A 22,306-nucleotide genomic window follows, 5' to 3' on the forward strand; every position below is an offset into this window, starting at 1 on the left:
CCAGTGTCATACATGTGGGCTTAAACTGCAGTTTGGGCACAGATGTGAAGGAGCGCGATGCGACTTTTGGAGTACTGATTCAGATGTTTGGTATCTGGACGCCATGTCATGTCTGCAGAGCCTCTAAGATACCAGTAGAGTGGAATCCCCTAAGCAGTAACCCCATTTTGTAAACTGCACCCCTCAAAGAATTTATCAGGGGGTGTAGTGAGTATTAGTATCCCAGATGGGAATGCAGAGCGGATGGTGAAAAGTGAATACATAAGCTCTCTGGAGGACATTGCAAACACCAAATTCCCTACTATGTCCCCAGTAGCTCCAATGATTGGGGGAGTCACTCTGGGGGTCACTTTTAGTTTTCCCTTGTAAGCTGTACCCCAATATACGCTCACACAGCTTATACATTCCCTTCCTGCCACAGCCAGTTGTTTTCTAATGACTTGGCGAAAAACCTATTTGGAGACACAAATCAATGATTTTTGCATCGCCATCTTCTGAGAGGCGTAACATTTTTATTTTTCGGTTGTCAGAGTTGTTTGAGGGCTTATTTTTTGCGGGACAACCAGTGCTTTTTATTGGTACTGTTTTGGGGTACATAAGACTTTTTGATCACTTTTTATAGCATATTTTGTAAGGAAAGACGGCGAAAAATCACTATTTCCGGCGGGTTTTTTTTTCCGTTTTTTCCCCGGCATTCACCATGCACATTACATATTGTTTCAGTTTTATTGTACAAGTTGTTATTTATGCGACTATGCCAAATATGTATTGTTTTTATTAATTTTTAAGTTTTTTTTTTTTTTAATAATTTTTTATAGAAAAAAGGGAATTTTTGGAGTGTTATAACGTTATAAATTTTTTTATATACATTTTTTTTTGTTCCTACTTATTCATGTGCCCCTTTAGGACATTAGGACATTTGAACCAGCAATACCTTCATTGCTGTTTTAGCACTATAGGCTGCAAGACACAGACTGCATGTGTCTTGCAGTCTATAGAGGAATTCGGCCTATACAGACGCATTACCCAGCAGGATCAACCAGGTAACTGGGGGCTGGAGCAGCCTGGAGTGACTGGCCAGACCCCCGGTTGTATACTACAAATACTGGCAACCCCTGATCTCGCCGCGGGGGTGCTGGTAAGAACGCGGAACCCCTTAGATGCCACAGTTATGTTTGACCGCAGCATTCAAGGGGTTAGAGTGTCCAGTTGGAGCTCAGCTCCGACTGGATGTTAGGGAGCAGGGTGTCAGTTGTCGATGAGGACTAACACCTGATCCTGCTCAAGGAGTCTCTGAAGTACCGGACATATTTTTACTATTGGCCAGTCTTTAGTGACCACGACCACCGGCCGTAAAGTTACTGGTTAAAGGGGTTTTCCAGGCAAATTTTTATTTGTTTATTTTTTTTTACAAAAAATGTCTGTTAGTGCTATTAATGGGTTAATAGTTGTACCCAAACACCTTTTAGCAGTGTTTTGAGTGATTTCTGGCTTTTCATGCCAGGTCCTGGCATCCTCTGCATTTGTTTACAGGGTGTAACTTCCTGTGCTTTTATCCTGCAACTACCATAATGCTTTGCTCCCTCTCTCACTCCCTCACATCCTCCCCCTCCCTAGCTAGCCCGCCCAACTAACTAACTGGTGAAAATCTACTTGTCCCCTGTTGCTTTACATGGAGGCCAATGAAATGAAAGATTGACATTGTAAGAAATGTCTGCCAAGTCTTCTAAAGCAGAATCTGCCATTTCCAGCTAAAGTTTGTTATTCTCTGTGGTAGCCTTCTTTTAATGCAAACTGTCTGGTACTTTGATATGTCAGTGTTGTGCAAAAATTTTACAGAAAAACTGCTGCAGAGTACGAATGGGCTCAGAAATTGAAGGGTTAATTGTTTATTTTTAACAATTAACCAAATGAAGAAAAGAGAAATATAAATCCCATCAATATTCTATGCGACCTTTGCCCTTGGCCTTCCATCAGTTCTTCTTGGTACTTGCAGACAGTTTTTGGCAGAACTGGGCAGGGAGGTTGTTCCCGTCTTGGAGATCTGAGCACAGATCTTCTGTGGATGTAGGCTTGCTCCAATCCGTCTGTCTCTTCATATTATCCCAGACAGACTGGAGGATGTTGAGATCAGGACTATATGTGTGGGGGCCATATCATCACTCCCAAATTACATTTCTCTTTTCTTCATTCACTTCATTTTGGTAATTGACACAAATAAACTATTAACCCTTCTATTTCTAAAAGCGTTCTTCCTTTGCAACATTTTTTATTCATCCGCCTAAAATGTTTGAACAGTACTGTATATTAAAGGGATCCTATCATTCAGATGACATTTTATTCTAAGTAGCACGTCGGAATAGCCTTAAGAAAGGCTATTCTTCTCCTACCTTTCGTTGTCTTCTCCGTGCCGCCGTTCGCCTACAATCCTGGTTCTTGTCAGTATGTAAATGAGCCGTTTTGCAGCACTGGGGACGGCCCCAATACTGTGAGAGAACTCTCTCCAGCGCCGCCTCCTCATCTTCAGCCTCTTCTTCTGGCGGTGGCTTGTAACTTCTAAGGCCTCCGGCCTTGGGCAGAGCAGACTACGCATGCCCGTAGGCCATGAGAAAATGGCCGCTTGCATAGTATTGTAAGCGCCCATTTTCTCAGGGCCTGTGGGTGTGCGCAGTCTGCTCTGCCCGAGGCCTAGAAGTAAGAAGACATCGCCGGAAGAAGAGAATGAAGAGACCGTTCCTGACGAAGATGGAGGCGGCACTGGAGAGAGTTCTCTTGCAGCATTGGAGTTGACCCCAGTGCTGTCTGAGCGTTGGGGCCCACCCCCAGAGCTACGAGAGAGCTAATTTGCATACTGAGAGAAACTGGGATTGTAGGCGAACGGCGGCACAGAGAAGACGACGAAAGGTAGGAGAAGAATAGCCTTTCTTAAGGCTATTCCAATGTGGTACTTAGAAAAAATGTCTGAATGATAGGATCCCTTTAAGTTATATCATATTATAAATGTATACATAGGTGTGTGGATACAGTATATAATATAATTTCTAATATAAGGTATATAATAAAAAAATATATATATAATGTGTGTGTGTGTGTAATAGATAGATTATATATAATTTGTATATATAATGTTAGTGTATTAGATGGTGACCATATATTTCCCTCTCTTACGCTGCAGGCGTCCGAGACGTACACGCGGACCACGCCGCCAGCCACATTGGTAAAGCACAAGGCATCATCACCTGTCTAAGAGCGGTCCCGTTCCACAGCAGCAAGCGTCAGGTCTTCCTCCCCGTAGACATCTGCATTCTGGTAAGTGTACACATCCATCCACCAGACCGTTGTCTTGAATGAAGGCGTAAATGATGACTTCCGTATTTCCCTCCCTATACCAGTATGAGTGGCTTCGTTCTATCACAATGTACCCGTTCCTTTCTATTTGGCGGTAATTTTATTATTTTTTTTATTTCATTCCACCCTTTTCGCTCGCCGTCGCCCTTAATGGACCGCTGCATTAGACATTTTCCTCAATCATTTTTTTTCCTTTTTCTGAAGTGGTTGTCATGGCAACGTGTGGGATTTCATTATTAAAAAAAAAAACAGGCAAAAGCGTACACGCCATCATAATTTGTGAATGACTTTAAGGATGACAACTCTGTTCATTACTATCTGCTCTGTCAGAATTTTTTCATTCTCCACGAGGCCGGCAGCGCCGAATGATTTGTTAACCCTTACGTGGCTGCGGCTTTGGAGCCCCTCGTTGATGGCGTCGCTCTGAGCCCGGTGTATACGGGAACTGTCTCTAGTGTTTGCAGTTCTGATCTGACGCTTCCAAAAATTCGTGTTCTCTATCGTACCGAATTTCCATCTTGTGCTCATACGTAATTGTGTTTTCAGCTGAAGTGCTATCGACTTGTACAATGTTGGGGAAATGAAGACGATAAAAAGCTCTGCAATAAAGTATAGATGGGAAAGCTGAATAGAGGAGCGCGCGGCTGACGTGTATTCACTACCGGGTACTCTGGGATTTTATAGATGTCAGTATAACAGGAGAGCAGTAAATGTACAGGCTGTTCCTGAGGGTGGATAATGGGAACTGGGACAGATTGGCCCATAATGCAACCCACGCACTTCCTTGTGGCCCCAGAGATCAGTGGTGGGCTGCATGTTGTTGGTTTGGTTTTTTTTACTTATTACTCTCCAATCCACACTCCTGTCCTTGCTGACCTCTGCTTTAGCACCAGAGGGGTCTGCACATTATGTCCAAGCGTTGAAGAACATCATGGTGTCTTCCTGATATTGTTTCTGGACGTAGCAGGACGTAGCAGGCAGTTGCAGGCTAAAGAGAAAGAGGAAAGGGCCTGGGGACAAGCAGGGTTGGTGTATAGTAAAGATTGGCTATTACCTGTTGGTAATTATCTAGTGTGGGAGCCGATAGAGGGAGCAGTATACTGTGTGGGGGTCAGTAAAGGGGGCAGTACAATATACTGTGTGGGGGCCAATATACTGTGTGAGGGTTCCTGAAAAGGGGGCAGTATTCTGTGTGGGTGCCAGTATCCAGGGACAAGATAATGTGTGGGGGCTTTTATACTGTGTGGGGTGCCAGTAAAGGGGGTATTATACTGTGTGGGGGCTTATATACTGTGTGGTGGTGCCAGTAAAGGGGATGCTATACTGTGTGGGTGGCAGTAACTGGTGCAATATACTGTGTGGGGAGCAGTAAAGAGGGCACTGTACTGTGTGGAGGCCAGTAAACCATTCAATATACTGTACTGTGTGGGGGGACAGTAAAGGAGGCCAATATACTGTGTAGGTGCCAGTAATGGGGCCAATATACTGTGTGGGGGGCTTATATACTGTGTTGGTGCCAGTAACTGGGGCTATATACTGTGTGGGGGGCTTATATACTGTGTGGTGGCCAGTAAAAGGGCAATATACTGTGTGGGGAGCAGTAAAGAAGGCCAATATACTGTGTAGGTGTCAGTAATGGGGGAACTGTACTGTGTGGAGGCCAGTAAACAGGTCAATATACTGTACTATGTGGGGGGTAATAAAGGAGGCCATTGTACTGAGTAGATGCCAGTAAAGGGTGCCAATATACTTTGTGGGGTGCCAGCAGAGAGGGCAATATATTGTGTTGGGACCAGTAGATTCAGTCTTTTTTAGTGGCAGGAGCAGAATTATAGATTCCGTGAGTTTTGTCAGCCGTTTTTGTGTTTCTAGAGACAGTCTTGCCGTAGTTGCGACAGCTTGCAGGAAACAAAAGAACTATGTTCAGTTTCATTAGTTACGAGGCCGGCAGTTCACCACAGCAGTCTGTACTCATTCATTGCATTGTGTTGGCAAAGTTGCAGTGTACCCCCTGCCCTGACGGAAAGCTCTTTAAAGGGTTTTTGGGACATATATATTATTGATTTAATTTATGAGTGGTGAGATCCAAAACAGGACCTCTGATTGTTGAAATACCTGCAGGGCTCGGATGAGTACTCCACCTCTTTACTGAATGCCAAGCACACCAATATACATTGGTATTGCAGCTCAGCCTCATTCACTTGAATGGGACTGAGCTGCTGCTGTGCGATATAACCGATGAACTAGACATCACCAGCATAAGGAAGAGGTCTCGTCATACAGCTGATCGCCCGGGTCTGGTTTGTTGGACCCCCACTGATCACATACTGATGACTGATCCTGAAGACAGAACATCAATATAAAAGGCTCAGAAAACCTCTTTAAACTTTAGGAACAGATGCACTGTGTGAACAGGACACATTGATCTTTGTAAAGCTCTCTGCCTTCAGTATCTTGTTACATCTATAGCTAGAGAAAGTCCCTGTGGGGGAAGAGTCTACAAGCTTGTCTCTATATTCTTGTGATTAAAGTAGTGTAGCGGCTGCGCTATTCCCGGTAGGCCGCTCGCAGACTACAGCGGTTAAGATGACATGAGAAATGCATTCTGGGTCTCGCCACTAGCTGGAGACGAGCTATCTGCTTGGTTGGTGACTTGTGGAGCCTGAGCCTCCTGCCTTGACATGGAAGATAATTGAAAGTGCTGTCACAGTCCTCACCTCCGTGCCGGTGTCAGACATAGCTGTGTTCTGTGAGGATGGACTGATGGAGTATGACACCGGGAACATGAGGAATCCAGAATCCTACAAATTGTCTGTAATGGAATTCTCTAGGTATAGCACGTTCTCCGACAAGTGTAATATATACCGTATATGCATACCTTTATTGCATCAGGGCCCGCTAGGTCAGGGGGCCTTATCACCTTGACAGCAGCTTTCCATTAGATTGGGGTAAATGTCTAAATGAATGAACTTCATGCTATGCTATACTAAGATATTAGAAGGCAGGGGGCCCCTCAGATGTTTGTGTCTACCCAAATTTGTGGGCCTTTTTATTTTTTTTTATTTTTTTGAGGTTTGTGTAAATGGCTATCCACCCATTAGCATCCATTACATAAATCTGCTGAATGGATGTAAAAACCACGCTCTAAATGGTGCCTTAGACTACTGCTATCTACAGTTAGGACTCATGCATATAACAATACTAGCATATGCCCGCGACTTCGTCTGCAAGATGGTGTTGGCGCTGAGCCACTTATATTTAGCCAATTGCTGTTGTGGATGATCCACCTGCTCCCGTGTCTTGGCTCTGCTACATCGCTACATATGCGCAGCATACTCAGTTGTATTTACATCTCTGCATATGAAGAGCGTACTGAGCTGTGCTACAGCGCAGCTTAAGCTCTGCTACATCTGGCCATTTGGATTATAGGGGTGTTCTTATCTCAGTGTGTGAGCAGCTTCTGTGTTACAAAGGGCTGAATGGATGTTGCTGAAATGTGCCAAAGTTTCATCAGCCTGCTCCCGCGTCTTGGCTCTGCTACATCGCTGCATATGTGTAGGATACCCAGCTGTATGTACATGGTTGCATATGGAGAGCCTACAGAGGTGTGCTACAGCGCTGTCTAAACTCTGCTACATCAGGCAATTGTGATTACAGGGGTTTTGTTATGTGACTGTCTGAGCAGCTTCTATGTTACAAAGGGCTGAACGGATGTTGCTGAAATGTGCCAAAGTTCTCCCCCCTCCTCCATCAGAGGCACAACAACACATTCCCCGTCATACTCACTGGAACGCTACACCTGATATACTCCTCTTGACCACACACATCCTGCATGTTCTGTAGTCTCCTGATCTTCCATGAGACTCCATTTTCATCAGCTTTCACACTGTCCAGCTTCATCCTATATAGCTCCGCCCACAAAATAGTGTGTAGCTCCATCTACTGCCTAGCATGATCCTATCCTAGAATGGCTCAAGGACCTGTGATGATGTCATCACAGGTCCTTTAGTGTTGTGTGCACTTACATTCCTTCACTGCAGTTGTGTAGTGTAGACTATGTTTTAATTGGGGTTCCTATCTATGTATGTGGCAAATTTCATGCAAATCCGTTCATCGTTTTTTGCGTGATTGAGCAACAAACATCCAAACCCACAAACTTATGTAGGATAGGAGGATTAGTAGGAGGATATTAGTAGGAGGATTATAATATTAGTAGGATTAAAGTAGTTGTAAACTGCATTTCATAAATGAATAGTACAAGTGAATATACAAAACTTTGTAATATACAGAATCTTATTCAACAAATCTGGGGTTTTTTTTCTCACCTTTCTGGCAGTTACTTCCTTCATATTAGTCCATGAAGAGGGAGGGGGATAGAGAAGACGCTCAAATAATTGCTGCGTCTCGACTCTATGTGCTTTTAACACTACTGGGTTGTAGATAAAAGACTACCAGTGCACAGAATGAAGCAATAAATCAATTAACCAGTCAATAGCAATTTCTTACTCCACTCCTCCTTCTTCTATACAGTTGGTGTTTGTGTGTGAGGCTTAATAAGTGGTGAAGGAGTCAGATTTCCTTAAAGGGGGTGTTTGGGCTTATTTTTTTTCAGGAATTTTCTTCACGGTAGGGCATAAATACCTAATTGATAGGGTGCCAACAACCTTATATTCACCATTTATGAAAGGTGGTTTTATAGTTAGATGTATGCTTTAAGCCTGCCATAGTGGTGCTTGAAGCCTATTTTTTTATTAAAGACCCTACTGTAGAACTCCCCAAATATATTGAGACAAACTGAATATTCTGAGACCAGTACCCATAAATATATTCAGACCCATGGCGCCATAATAATATCAAGTCCCCAGACTACTGACTTAGCGAGGGCCTTTCACCACCTCCACCAATTCAAGTTCTTAGTATTTGTTAATGTGTCTCTCTTCACAGTTGGAATTTTTTCTGGAGCCCCACTGTTCCTGAGTAACAAATTCAGTAGGTTTTGTTGCCTGATGTGCGATTTAAAGAGGGCCTTTCACCACCTCCAATCAAATTCTATTAGCTTTGATGTCTGATATACTATTTAGGCTCTATACCAGGGGTGGGCAATTAATTTTCCCATGGGGCCGCATAAGAAATTGAAACTATGCTAGATGGCCGTGCCACAGCAAATTTAGCTCCACCCACTTCTACGTTGACTCCGCCCATTCCCAATCATCTTTCCATGTGCCCCCACACAGTATAATCCTCCTACAGTCACCCGTACATTATATGCCCACACATTGTAATATTCCCTTCCAACTGCCCCACAGTAATAGGTCCCTCTCCTGGTGCCCCAGTATAAACTGGTGGAAACTAGAGGGGACACGAAACTGGAGCAGCTGGAGGGGGACATTAAACAGTGGGGGTAGTTGGAGGGGGGCAATAAATTGACAGCTGGAGCGGAACATGAAACTGGGGGCAACTAGAGGGGGACATTAAAATCGGGAAGCTGGAAGCAAACATTAAACCGTAGGGGTGGCTGGAGGGTGACATTAAACTGGGGGCAACTAGAGGCAGGCAGGTCCCCCTATAGCTTCATCCACGGTTTAATGTCCCCCCAGTCTAAGTGCCCTCTTCATCTACCCCCAGTTTCATGTCCCCCCCTCCATTTCTCCCCCAGTTTCATGTCCCCCTCTCCATCTGCCATCTCTGCCCTAGTATAACATTCCCCTGCCATCTCTGCCCCTAGGTTACTGAGACAGACACACACATACACACACACACACACATACAGACAGACACATATAGACAGACACACACACACACACACTCCCCCCTGCATCTCACATCTCTCAGTACCTTATGACACACTCACATGTCTCCATCTTCTGCTGGCACCAAGACATGCCCCCTAGACACGCCTCCCTAGTCAAAGCTGTGCGGGCTGGACTGAATCAGTCAGAGGGCCGGATATGGCCCGGGGGCCGGGCTTTGCCTAGGTCTGCTCTATACTGTCAGTAGGCTGGTGTCAGGCTGGAGCAGACAAGGGGTGTGATTCTGAGCTCTAACACTGGCTGCCTCTGATTGGTTTTCTGAATCAAACCTCCTGCCTGACACCGCCCTTCTGACATTAGAGCTTAAATAGCACATCAGGTACCAAAACTAACTGCACTTGTTGCTCGTGAATGGTGAGGGCTAGAGAGAAAATTCCAACTCAGGAATGAGTGGAGCAGCAACTATTAACAGATGCAGAGATCTGGAATTGGTGGAGGTGGCGAAAGGTCCTCTTTAAGCTATGTAATGTCAGAAGGGCGGGGTCAGGCTAGAGCTTAGAATCTCCTGCCTGACACCGCCCACCTGACAGTACAGAGCCTAAATAGTATATATAGTATAGCACCAGTATACACTAGACAGTGCTAAAACCCCCCCCATCCACTGGCAGTTTCCAGCACCTAGAGGCTGCTACAACGGCTGATCTATACAGGGCTCGGACGTGGGACCACCACACATCACATACTGATGGACCTCTGCTGTGGATAGGTTATCGGTATGTAAAAGCGATTGAAAACTTCTTTAACAAGACTCACTTATTTATTCGTTCTTCTAAAAGGCCGTGGGGTCCGCTCAGTAAATAATTTTCTCACCTAATTCTCATAATCTGAGATTAATATTGTTAGTAGCAGATTTATCCTCATTTCTTACATCATGTTCTGTGGGCTCCGGGCGGGGGCTTTACGCCGCCGAGTATAATTTAATCATCTCACAGATGTCGGCAATAACCTGTCAGGGCTGGGGATTATTTCTGCGCCTCTATCTGTATGTTACATTTGCTTCTCCCATGATGATTTATTTATGGTATTTTATGTGGTCCCAGATCTGGGTAAATATTGGAAAATTACTGACTCCGCAATAGATTTGTTCTGATCTGGGAGGCAGCGAGCGGGAAACATGTCTGAGGCTTATAGGTTTGACATCATTTATGATGTTTGGTAGGATGAACGCGACATTCGCTGGCTCTGAGGCATGTCATGCTGTTTTTATGCCGTTTTTTTATTTTTCTATATATCTGCAGTTCCACAGACACATGAAAAGAAAAAATAATCGCATATCTTTTTTTGATCTTTAGTGATCTAGTGGGAGCGATCAGTTGCTTTGTAGTAGAACCAACAAAAAAAAAAGAAAAAGCTTAAACAAACTAACGCGTTTCGAGACTGTATGTCGCTTAGTCATAGTATCTATCTATCTATCTATCTATCTATCTATCTATCTATCTATCTATCTATCTATTCCTGACAAATTTGTTGTCTCGCAGATAGATAGGTTATGGGCATCTGAATCAAAATATGTTTTCCTCTTGTGGATCAGTGACTCTGTTGCCAAGATGTCGCCCTTTTTCATAACATGCAAATGAGCTTTTTGGAGTCATAAGTGTGTTCGCTCTTACCTCTGTGGAGCAATACTACACCTACATTGCTCCAAATAACTTATTTGCATATTGACAAAAACAGAGATATTTCCACAATGGAGGCTGCGATTCATCAGGAGAACACACTGTTTTGGTTCAGTTGATATGCAGGTTCTGGTGACCCTAACCTATCTATCTGCGGGGCTGGGGTGATATTCTGGGTCTGGTGACACTAACCTATCTATCTGCGGGGCTGGGGTGATATGCTGGTTCTGGTGTCACTAACCTATCTATCTGCAGGGCTGGGGTGATATGCTGGTTCTGGTGACACTAACCTATCTATCTGCAGGGCTGGGGTGATATGCTGGATTCTGGTGACACTAACCTATCTATCTGCAGGGCTGGGGTGATATGCTGGTTCTGGTGACACTAACCTATCTATCTGCAGGGCTGGGGTGATATACTGGTTCTGGTGACACTAACCTATCTATCTGCAGGGCTGGGGTGATATGCTGGTTCTGGTGACACTAACCTATCTATCTGCAGGGCTGGGGTGATATGCTGGCTCTGGTGACACTAACCTATCTATCTGCAGGGCTGGGGTGATATGCTGGTTCTGGTGACACTAACCTATCTATCTGCAGGGCTGGGGTGATATGCTGGTTCTGGTGACACTAACCTATCTATCTGCAGGGCTGGGGTGATATGCAGGTTCTGGTGACACTAACCTATCTATCTGCAGGGCTGGGGTGATATGCTGGTTCTGGTGACACTAACCTATCTATCTGCAGGGCTGGGGTGATATGCAGGTTCTGGTGACCCTAACCTATCTATCTGCGGGGCTGGGGTGATATGCTGAGTTCTGGTGATAGACTTCCTTTAAGTGATTGAGCGGAGTGCTTATAGTTTTCTGCCTTTTCATTACAAGAACCACCCTATGTCCTTCTGTTTCATCTGTACATGTATGTACATGTATGTGCACATACAGCTGTGTGTCTGGGCCCATAGAAATGAATGGGTCTGTACTTTTATCTGCAGTTATATATAAAAGTCTCAGTTGTGTGGATGGGGCCTAAATTAATCTCATAAGCTTGAATGAAGTTGAGATTTTATTTTGAGGCAAAAAACATCCAGCAAGTGGAAAATACAAGAAATTCAGGACGCTTCCCATTGCGGTGCCTGACACAGGTCTAAGACATTTTCCGTTTTGGACATGTTTTTCTGTAGTTTTGACAGAATTGACATGTTTGTTTTTATTCACACGTAATATTTTCTTTTCTCCTCAGCACGGAGCTTCACAAGAAGATTTTATCCGGGGCAGCCAGGAGAGAAATGTCAAAGATGTTATATTCGATATTGCTGGTCAGGCCCACGTACACCTAGAACATGTAAGTCTATCCTTCATTTATATGAATACATTAGTGGCTCCTGGTAGGAAACCTGGACTGCTCCACTGTGGTTTAGTTATTTTTAGTTTTACTGTTTTTAGTAGGAGCCGCGTCACTTTCGAGTCAAAACCCACCTGCCACGACCGTCGCGGTCACGGCTTCCCCCTCCAGAGTCGGCTCAAATGAATGGGCCAACTCCGGAGGTTGCTGCCTCCAGGCGGACACTGCGGCTCAGCGAGCCGCAGAACCCGCCTGAAGAAAGGGCAGCTCGCTTCTTTTTTCCACTAGCAGCAACATTCCGCTAGCGGAAAAAAGAACGCTAGTGGTCTCCATAGACCACCATTGTATGGATTTTGAAATCCGTCTCCTTGCCCCTGTGTGAACTAGCCCTTTGTGTTATTTTCTAGTGGACCTTGTTACATTTTTTTACTGTTTTTCGTAGATCATGTATTATTTTTTTAGGCTGCCTTGTTGTATTTTTTTATTTTTTTTTATTTTTTATTTTATACTGTTACACCGTTATATTTTTTTTTACTGTATTATTTTTAGACTGAACCTTGTATTATTTTTTTTAGTAGATCTTGTTGACCTTGTTAGATTTTTTACTGCTTCTGGTGCACCATGTTGTATTACTTTTTTATTAGACCTTGTTGTATTATTTTATACTGAACCTTGTATTATTTTTTTAATAGACCTTATTATATTTTTGCTCTTTCTAGTAGACCGTATTGTATTATTTTTAAGATTCCTTGTATTATTTTTTTAGTAGACCTGGTTGTATTAAATCTAGAGATGAGCGAACACTAAAATGTTCGAGGTTCGAAATTCGATTCGAACAGCCGCTCAATGTTCGTGTGTTCGAACGGGTTTCGAACCCCATTATAGTCTATGGGGAACAGATACTCGTTAAGGGGGAAACCCAAATCCGTGTCTGGAGGGTCACCAAGTCCACTATGACACCCCAGGAAATGATGCCAACACCTCTGGAATGACACTGGGACAGCAGGGGAAGCATGTCTGGGGGCATCTAACACACCAAAGACCCTCTATTACCCCAACATCACAGCCTAACAACTACACACTTTACACACTCAATACCACCTCTCTGACAGTAGGAAAACACCTTGAAACATGTGTATTTGGCACTTGCAGTGAGGAGAGCTTGTCACCAGCAGTGAATTTGGCCCTTGTAGTAAGTTGAGGTTGGCACCAACATTTGTTTTGAAAATCAGGGTGGATTGAGCCTCTAACCAGCAGAGTTTGGGCAAATTCATGGTGGAGGGAGCCTCTAAAAACCCCAGTTTGGACCAATTCATGGTGGAGGGAGCCTCTAACCAGCCCAGTTTGGGCAAATTCATGGTGGAGGGAGCCTCTAAAAAACCCAGTTTGGACCAATTCATGGTGGAGGGAGCCTCTAACCAGCCCAGTTTGGGCAAATTCATGGTGGAGGGAGCCTCTAACCAGCCCAGTTTGGACCAATTAATGGTGGAGGGAGCCTCTAACCAGCCCAGTTTGGACCAATTAATGGTGGAGGGAGCCTCTAACCACCCCAGTTTGGACCAATTCATGGTGGAGGGAGCCTCTAAACAGCCCAGTTTGGGCAAATTCATGGTGGAGGGAGCCTCTAAAAAACCCAGTTTGGACCAATTCATGGTGGAGGGAGCCTCTAACCAGCCCAGTTTGGACCAATTAATGGTGGAGGGAGCCTCTAAACAGCCAAGTTTGGACCAATTCATGGTGGAGGGAGCCTCTAAAAACCCCAGTTTGGACCAATTCATGGTGGAGGGAGCCTCTAACCAGCCCAGTTTGGGCAAATTCATGGTGGAGGGAGCCTCTAAACAGCCCAGTTTGGGCAAATTCATGGTGGAGGGAGCCTCTAACCAGCCCAGTTTGGACCAATTTATGGTGGAGGGAGCCTCTAACCAGCCCAGTTTGGACCAATTAATGGTGGAGGGAGCCTCTAACCAGCCCAGTTTGGACCAATTAATGGTGGAGGGAGCCTCTAACCACCCCAGTTTGGACCAATTCATGGTGGAGGGAGCCTCTAACCAGCCCAGTTTGGACCAATTCATGGTGGAGGGAGCCTCTAAAAAACCCAGTTTGGACCAATTCATGGTGGAGGGAGCCTCTAAACAGCCCAGTTTGGGCAAATTCATGGTGGAGGGAGCCTCTAACCAGCCCAGTTTGGACCAATTAATGGTGGAGGGAGCCTCTAACCACCCCAGTTTGGACCAATTCATGGTGGAGGGAGCCTCTAAACAGCCAAGTTTGGACCAATTCATGGTGGAGGGAGCCTCTAAAAACCCCAGTTTGGACCAATTCATGGTGGAGGGAGCCTCTAACCAGCCCAGTTTGGGCAAATTCATGGTGGAGGGAGCCTCTAAAAAACCCAGTTTGGACCAATTCATGGTGGAGGGAGCCTCTAACCAGCCCAGTTTGGGCAAATTCATGGTGGAGGGAGCCTCTAACCAGCCCAGTTTGGACCAATTAATGGTGGAGGGAGCCTCTAACCAGCCCAGTTTGGACCAATTAATGGTGGAGGGAGCCTCTAACCACCCCAGTTTGGACCAATTCATGGTGGAGGGAGCCTCTAAACAGCCCAGTTTGGGCAAATTCATGGTGGAGGGAGCCTCTAAAAAACCCAGTTTGGACCAATTCATGGTGGAGGGAGCCTCTAACCAGCCCAGTTTGGACCAATTAATGGTGGAGGGAGCCTCTAAACAGCCAAGTTTGGACCAATTCATGGTGGAGGGAGCCTCTAAAAACCCCAGTTTGGACCAATTCATGGTGGAGGGAGCCTCTAACCAGCCCAGTTTGGGCAAATTCATGGTGGAGGGAGCCTCTAAACAGCCCAGTTTGGGCAAATTCATGGTGGAGGGAGCCTCTAACCAGCCCAGTTTGGACCAATTTATGGTGGAGGGAGCCTCTAACCAGCCCAGTTTGGACCAATTAATGGTGGAGGGAGCCTCTAACCAGCCCAGTTTGGACCAATTAATGGTGGAGGGAGCCTCTAACCACCCCAGTTTGGACCAATTCATGGTGGAGGGAGCCTCTAACCAGCCCAGTTTGGACCAATTCATGGTGGAGGGAGCCTCTAAAAAACCCAGTTTGGACCAATTCATGGTGGAGGGAGCCTCTAAACAGCCCAGTTTGGGCAAATTCATGGTGGAGGGAGCCTCTAACCAGCCCAGTTTGGACCAATTAATGGTGGAGGGAGCCTCTAACCACCCCAGTTTGGACCAATTCATGGTGGAGGGAGCCTCTAAACAGCCAAGTTTGGACCAATTCATGGTGGAGGGAGCCTCTAAAAACCCCAGTTTGGACCAATTCATGGTGGAGGGAGCCTCTAACCAGCCCAGTTTGGGCAAATTCATGGTGGAGGGAGCCTCTAAACAGCCCAGTTTAGGCAAATTCATGGTGGAGGGAGCCTCTAAAAAACCCAGTTTGGACCAATTCATGGTGGAGGGAGCCTCTAAACAGCCAAGTTTGGACCAATTCATGGTGGAGGGAGCCTCTAAACAGCCAAGTTTGGACCAATTCATGGTGAAGGGAGCCTCTAAAAACCCGTTTGGACCAATTCATGGTGGAGGGAGCCTCTAACCAGCCCAGTTTGGGCAAATTCATGGTGGAGGGAGCCTCTAAACAGCCCAGTTTGGGCAAATTCATGGTGGAGGGAGCCTCTAACCAGCCCAGTTTGGACCAATTAATGGTGGAGGGAGCCTCTAACCAGCCCAGTTTGGACCAATTAATGGTGGAGGGAGCCCCTAACCAGCCCAGTTTGGACCAATTAATGGTGGAGGGAGCCTCTAACCACCCCAGTTTGGACCAATTCATGGTGGAGGGAGCCTCTAACCAGCCCAGTTTGGGCAAATTCATGGTGGAGGGAGCCTCTAACCAGCCCAGTTTGGACCAATTAATGGTGGAGGGAGCCTCTAACCAGCCCAGTTTGGACCAATTAATGGTGGAGGGAGCCTCTAACCACCCCAGTTTGGACCAATTCATGGTGGAGGGAGCCTCTAAACAGCCAAGTTTGGACCAATTCATGGTGGAGGGAGCCTCTAAAAACCCCAGTTTGGACCAATTCATGGTGGAGGGAGCCTCTAACCAGCCCAGTTTGGGCAAATTCATGGTGGAGGGAGCCTCTAAACAGCCCAGTTTGGGCAAATTCATGGTGGAGGGAGCCTCTAACCAGCCCAGTTTGGACCAATTAATGGTGGAGGGAGCCTCTAACCACCCCAGTTTGGACCAATTCATGGTGGAGGGAGCCTCTAAACAGCCAAGTTTGGACCAATTCATGGTGGAGGGAGCCTCTAACCAGCCCAGTTTGGGCAAATTCATGGTGGAGGGAGCCTCTAAACAGCCCAGTTTGGACCAATTAATGGTGGAGGGAGCCTCTAACCAGCTCAGTTTGGACCAATTAATGGTGGAGGGAGCCTCTAACCAGCCCAGTTTGGACCAATTAATGGTGGAGGGAGCCTCTAACCACCCCAGTTTGGACCAATTCATGGTGGAGGGAGCCTCTAACCAGCCCAGTTTGGGCAAATTCATGGTGGAGGGAGCCTCTAACCAGCCCAGTTTGGACCAATTAATGGTGGAGGGAGCCTCTAACCAGCCCAGTTTGGACCAATTAATGGTGGAGGGAGCCTCTAACCACCCCAGTTTGGACCAATTCATGGTGGAGGGAGCCTCTAAACAGCCAAGTTTGGACCAATTCATGGTGGAGGGAGCCTCTAAAAACCCCAGTTTGGACCAATTCATGGTGGAGGGAGCCTCTAACCAGCCCAGTTTGGGCAAATTCATGGTGGAGGGAGCCTCTAAACAGCCCAGTTTGGGCAAATTCATGGTGGAGGGAGCCTCTAACCAGCCCAGTTTGGACCAATTAATGGTGGAGGGAGCCTCTAACCACCCCAGTTTGGACCAATTCATGGTGGAGGGAGCCTCTAACCAGCCCAGTTTGGGCAAATTCATGGTGGAGGGAGCCTCTAACCAGCCCAGTTTGGACCAATTAATGGTGGAGGGAGCCTCTAACCAGCCCAGTTTGGACCAATTAATGGTGGAGGGAGCCTCTAACCACCCCAGTTTGGACCAATTCATGGTGGAGGGAGCCTCTAAACAGCCCAGTTTGGGCAAATTCATGGTGGAGGGAGCCTCTAAAAAACCCAGTTTGGACCAATTCATGGTGGAGGGAGCCTCTAACCAGCCCAGTTTGGACCAATTAATGGTGGAGGGAGCCTCTAAACAGCCAAGTTTGGACCAATTCATGGTGGAGGGAGCCTCTAAAAACCCCAGTTTGGACCAATTCATGGTGGAGGGAGCCTCTAACCAGCCCAGTTTGGGCAAATTCATGGTGGAGGGAGCCTCTAAACAGCCCAGTTTGGGCAAATTCATGGTGGAGGGAGCCTCTAACCAGCCCAGTTTGGACCAATTTATGGTGGAGGGAGCCTCTAACCAGCCCAGTTTGGACCAATTAATGGTGGAGGGAGCCTCTAACCAGCCCAGTTTGGACCAATTAATGGTGGAGGGAGCCTCTAACCACCCCAGTTTGGACCAATTCATGGTGGAGGGAGCCTCTAACCAGCCCAGTTTGGACCAATTCATGGTGGAGGGAGCCTCTAAAAAACCCAGTTTGGACCAATTCATGGTGGAGGGAGCCTCTAAACAGCCCAGTTTGGGCAAATTCATGGTGGAGGGAGCCTCTAAAAAACCCAGTTTGGACCAATTCATGGTGGAGGGAGCCTCTAAACAGCCAAGTTTGGACCAATTCATGGTGGAGGGAGCCTCTAAACAGCCAAGTTTGGACCAATTCATGGTGAAGGGAGCCTCTAAAAACCCGTTTGGACCAATTCATGGTGGAGGGAGCCTCTAACCAGCCCAGTTTGGGCAAATTCATGGTGGAGGGAGCCTCTAAACAGCCCAGTTTGGGCAAATTCATGGTGGAGGGAGCCTCTAACCAGCCCAGTTTGGACCAATTAATGGTGGAGGGAGCCTCTAACCAGCCCAGTTTGGACCAATTAATGGTGGAGGGAGCCTCTAACCAGCCCAGTTTGGACCAATTAATGGTGGAGGGAGCCTCTAACCACCCCAGTTTGGACCAATTCATGGTGGAGGGAGCCTCTAACCAGCCCAGTTTGGGCAAATTCATGGTGGAGGGAGCCTCTAACCAGCCCAGTTTGGACCAATTAATGGTGGAGGGAGCCTCTAACCAGCCCAGTTTGGACCAATTAATGGTGGAGGGAGCCTCTAACCACCCCAGTTTGGACCAATTCATGGTGGAGGGAGCCTCTAAACAGCCAAGTTTGGACCAATTCATGGTGGAGGGAGCCTCTAAAAACCCCAGTTTGGACCAATTCATGGTGGAGGGAGCCTCTAACCAGCCCAGTTTGGGCAAATTCATGGTGGAGGGAGCCTCTAAACAGCCCAGTTTGGGCAAATTCATGGTGGAGGGAGCCTCTAACCAGCCCAGTTTGGACCAATTAATGGTGGAGGGAGCCTCTAACCACCCCAGTTTGGACCAATTCATGGTGGAGGGAGCCTCTAAACAGCCAAGTTTGGACCAATTCATGGTGGAGGGAGCCTCTAACCAGCCCAGTTTGGGCAAATTCATGGTGGAGGGAGCCTCTAAACAGCCCAGTTTGGACCAATTAATGGTGGAGGGAGCCTCTAACCAGCTCAGTTTGGACCAATTAATGGTGGAGGGAGCCTCTAACCAGCCCAGTTTGGACCAATTAATGGTGGAGGGAGCCTCTAACCACCCCAGTTTGGACCAATTCATGGTGGAGGGAGCCTCTAACCAGCCCAGTTTGGGCAAATTCATGGTGGAGGGAGCCTCTAACCAGCCCAGTTTGGACCAATTAATGGTGGAGGGAGCCTCTAACCAGCCCAGTTTGGACCAATTAATGGTGGAGGGAGCCTCTAACCACCCCAGTTTGGACCAATTCATGGTGGAGGGAGCCTCTAAACAGCCAAGTTTGGACCAATTCATGGTGGAGGGAGCCTCTAAAAACCCCAGTTTGGACCAATTCATGGTGGAGGGAGCCTCTAACCAGCCCAGTTTGGGCAAATTCATGGTGGAGGGAGCCTCTAAACAGCCCAGTTTGGGCAAATTCATGGTGGAGGGAGCCTCTAACCAGCCCAGTTTGGACCAATTAATGGTGGAGGGAGCCTCTAACCAGCCCAGTTTGGACCAATTAATGGTGGAGGGAGCCTCTAACCACCCCAGTTTGGACCAATTCATGGTGGAGGGAGCCTCTAACCAGCCCAGTTTGGGCAAATTCATGGTGGAGGGAGCCTCTAACCAGCCCAGTTTGGACCAATTAATGGTGGAGGGAGCCTCTAACCAGCCCAGTTTGGACCAATTAATGGTGGAGGGAGCCTCTAACCACCCCAGTTTGGACCAATTCATGGTGGAGGGAGCCTCTAAACAGCCCAGTTTGGGCAAATTCATGGTGGAGGGAGCCTCTAAAAAACCCAGTTTGGACCAATTCATGGTGGAGGGAGCCTCTAACCAGCCCAGTTTGGACCAATTAATGGTGGAGGGAGCCTCTAAACAGCCAAGTTTGGACCAATTCATGGTGGAGGGAGCCTCTAAAAACCCCAGTTTGGACCAATTCATGGTGGAGGGAGCCTCTAACCAGCCCAGTTTGGGCAAATTCATGGTGGAGGGAGCCTCTAAACAGCCCAGTTTGGGCAAATTCATGGTGGAGGGAGCCTCTAACCAGCCCAGTTTGGACCAATTTATGGTGGAGGGAGCCTCTAACCAGCCCAGTTTGGACCAATTAATGGTGGAGGGAGCCTCTAACCAGCCCAGTTTGGACCAATTAATGGTGGAGGGAGCCTCTAACCACCCCAGTTTGGACCAATTCATGGTGGAGGGAGCCTCTAACCAGCCCAGTTTGGACCAATTCATGGTGGAGGGAGCCTCTAAAAAACCCAGTTTGGACCAATTCATGGTGGAGGGAGCCTCTAAACAGCCCAGTTTGGGCAAATTCATGGTGGAGGGAGCCTCTAAACAGCCCAGTTTGGGCAAATTCATGGTGGAGGGAGCCTCTAACCAGCCCAGTTTGGACCAGTTTGAACAGATACTCGTTAAGGGGGAAACCCAAATCCGTGTCTGGAGGGTCACCAAGTCCACTGTGACACCCCAGGAAATGATGCCAACACCTCTGGAATGACACTGGGACAGCAGGGGAAGCATGTCTGGGGGCATCTAACACACCAAAGACCCTCTATTACCCCAACATCACAGCCTAACAACTACACACTTTACACACTCAATACCACCTCTCTGACAGTAGGAAAACACCTTGAAACATGTGTATTTGGCACTTGCAGTGAGGAGAGCTTGTCACCAGCAGTGAATTTGGCCCTTGTAGTAAGTTGAGGTTGGCACCAACATTTGTTTTGAAAATCAGGGTGGATTGAGCCTCTAACCAGCAGAGTTTGGGCAAATTCATGGTGGAGGGAGCCTCTAAAAACCCCAGTTTGGACCAATTCATGGTGGAGGGAGCCTCTAACCAGCCCAGTTTGGGCAAATTCATGGTGGAGGGAGCCTCTAAAAAACCCAGTTTGGACCAATTCATGGTGGAGGGAGCCTCTAACCAGCCCAGTTTGGGCAAATTCATGGTGGAGGGAGCCTCTAACCAGCCCAGTTTGGACCAATTAATGGTGGAGGGAGCCTCTAACCAGCCCAGTTTGGACCAATTAATGGTGGAGGGAGCCTCTAACCACCCCAGTTTGGACCAATTCATGGTGGAGGGAGCCTCTAAACAGCCCAGTTTGGGCAAATTCATGGTGGAGGGAGCCTCTAAAAAACCCAGTTTGGACCAATTCATGGTGGAGGGAGCCTCTAACCAGCCCAGTTTGGACCAATTAATGGTGGAGGGAGCCTCTAAACAGCCAAGTTTGGACCAATTCATGGTGGAGGGAGCCTCTAAAAACCCCAGTTTGGACCAATTCATGGTGGAGGGAGCCTCTAACCAGCCCAGTTTGGGCAAATTCATGGTGGAGGGAGCCTCTAAACAGCCCAGTTTGGGCAAATTCATGGTGGAGGGAGCCTCTAACCAGCCCAGTTTGGACCAATTAATGGTGGAGGGAGCCTCTAACCAGCCCAGTTTGGACCAATTAATGGTGGAGGGAGCCTCTAACCAGCCCAGTTTGGACCAATTAATGGTGGAGGGAGCCTCTAACCACCCCAGTTTGGACCAATTCATGGTGGAGGGAGCCTCTAACCAGCCCAGTTTGGACCAATTCATGGTGGAGGGAGCCTCTAAAAAACCCAGTTTGGACCAATTCATGGTGGAGGGAGCCTCTAAACAGCCCAGTTTGGGCAAATTCATGGTGGAGGGAGCCTCTAAACAGCCCAGTTTGGGCAAATTCATGGTGGAGGGAGCCTCTAACCAGCCCAGTTTGGACCAGTTTGAACAGATACTCGTTAAGGGGGAAACCCAAATCCGTGTCTGGAGGGTCACCAAGTCCACTATGACACCCCAGGAAATGATGCCAACACCTCTGGAATGACACTGGGACAGCAGGGGAAGCATGTCTGGGGGCATCTAACACACCAAAGACCCTCTATTACCCCAACATCACAGCCTAACAACTACACACTTTACACACTCAATACCACCTCTCTGACAGTAGGAAAACACCTTGAAACATGTGTATTTGGCACTTGCAGTGAGGAGAGCTTGTCACCAGCAGTGAATTTGGCCCTTGTAGTAAGTTGAGGTTGGCACCAACATTTGTTTTGAAAATCAGGGTGGATTGAGCCTCTAACCAGCAGAGTTTGGGCAAATTCATGGTGGAGGGAGCCTCTAAAAACCCCAGTTTGGACCAATTCATGGTGGAGGGAGCCTCTAACCAGCCCAGTTTGGGCAAATTCATGGTGGAGGGAGCCTCTAAAAAACCCAGTTTGGACCAATTCATGGTGGAGGGAGCCTCTAACCAGCCCAGTTTGGGCAAATTCATGGTGGAGGGAGCCTCTAACCAGCCCAGTTTGGACCAATTATTGGTGGAGGGAGCCTCTAACCAGCCCAGTTTGGACCAATTAATGGTGGAGGGAGCCTCTAACCACCCCAGTTTGGACCAATTCATGGTGGAGGGAGCCTCTAAACAGCCCAGTTTGGGCAAATTCATGGTGGAGGGAGCCTCTAAAAAACCCAGTTTGGACCAATTCATGGTGGAGGGAGCC

General features: G+C 47.2%; 1 protein-coding gene across 2 annotated transcripts in view; it reads left to right on the top strand.

Moving 5' to 3' along the window:
- NDUFAF6 (NADH:ubiquinone oxidoreductase complex assembly factor 6) overlaps window positions 1–22,306 on the top strand; it is a 64,498-nt gene that overhangs the window by 16,734 nt on the left and 25,458 nt on the right. For both annotated transcript variants that reach the window (XM_075270276.1, XM_075270277.1), the window contains 2 exons: window positions 3,176–3,309; window positions 12,016–12,117. In XM_075270276.1, the coding sequence (XP_075126377.1) occupies window positions 3,176–3,309; window positions 12,016–12,117 (236 nt within the window). The remainder of the gene's footprint in view (window positions 1–3,175; window positions 3,310–12,015; window positions 12,118–22,306) is intronic.

Source organism: Leptodactylus fuscus, chromosome 4 (assembly GCF_031893055.1).
Source record: "Leptodactylus fuscus isolate aLepFus1 chromosome 4, aLepFus1.hap2, whole genome shotgun sequence".
NCBI lineage: Eukaryota > Metazoa > Chordata > Amphibia > Anura > Leptodactylidae > Leptodactylus > Leptodactylus fuscus.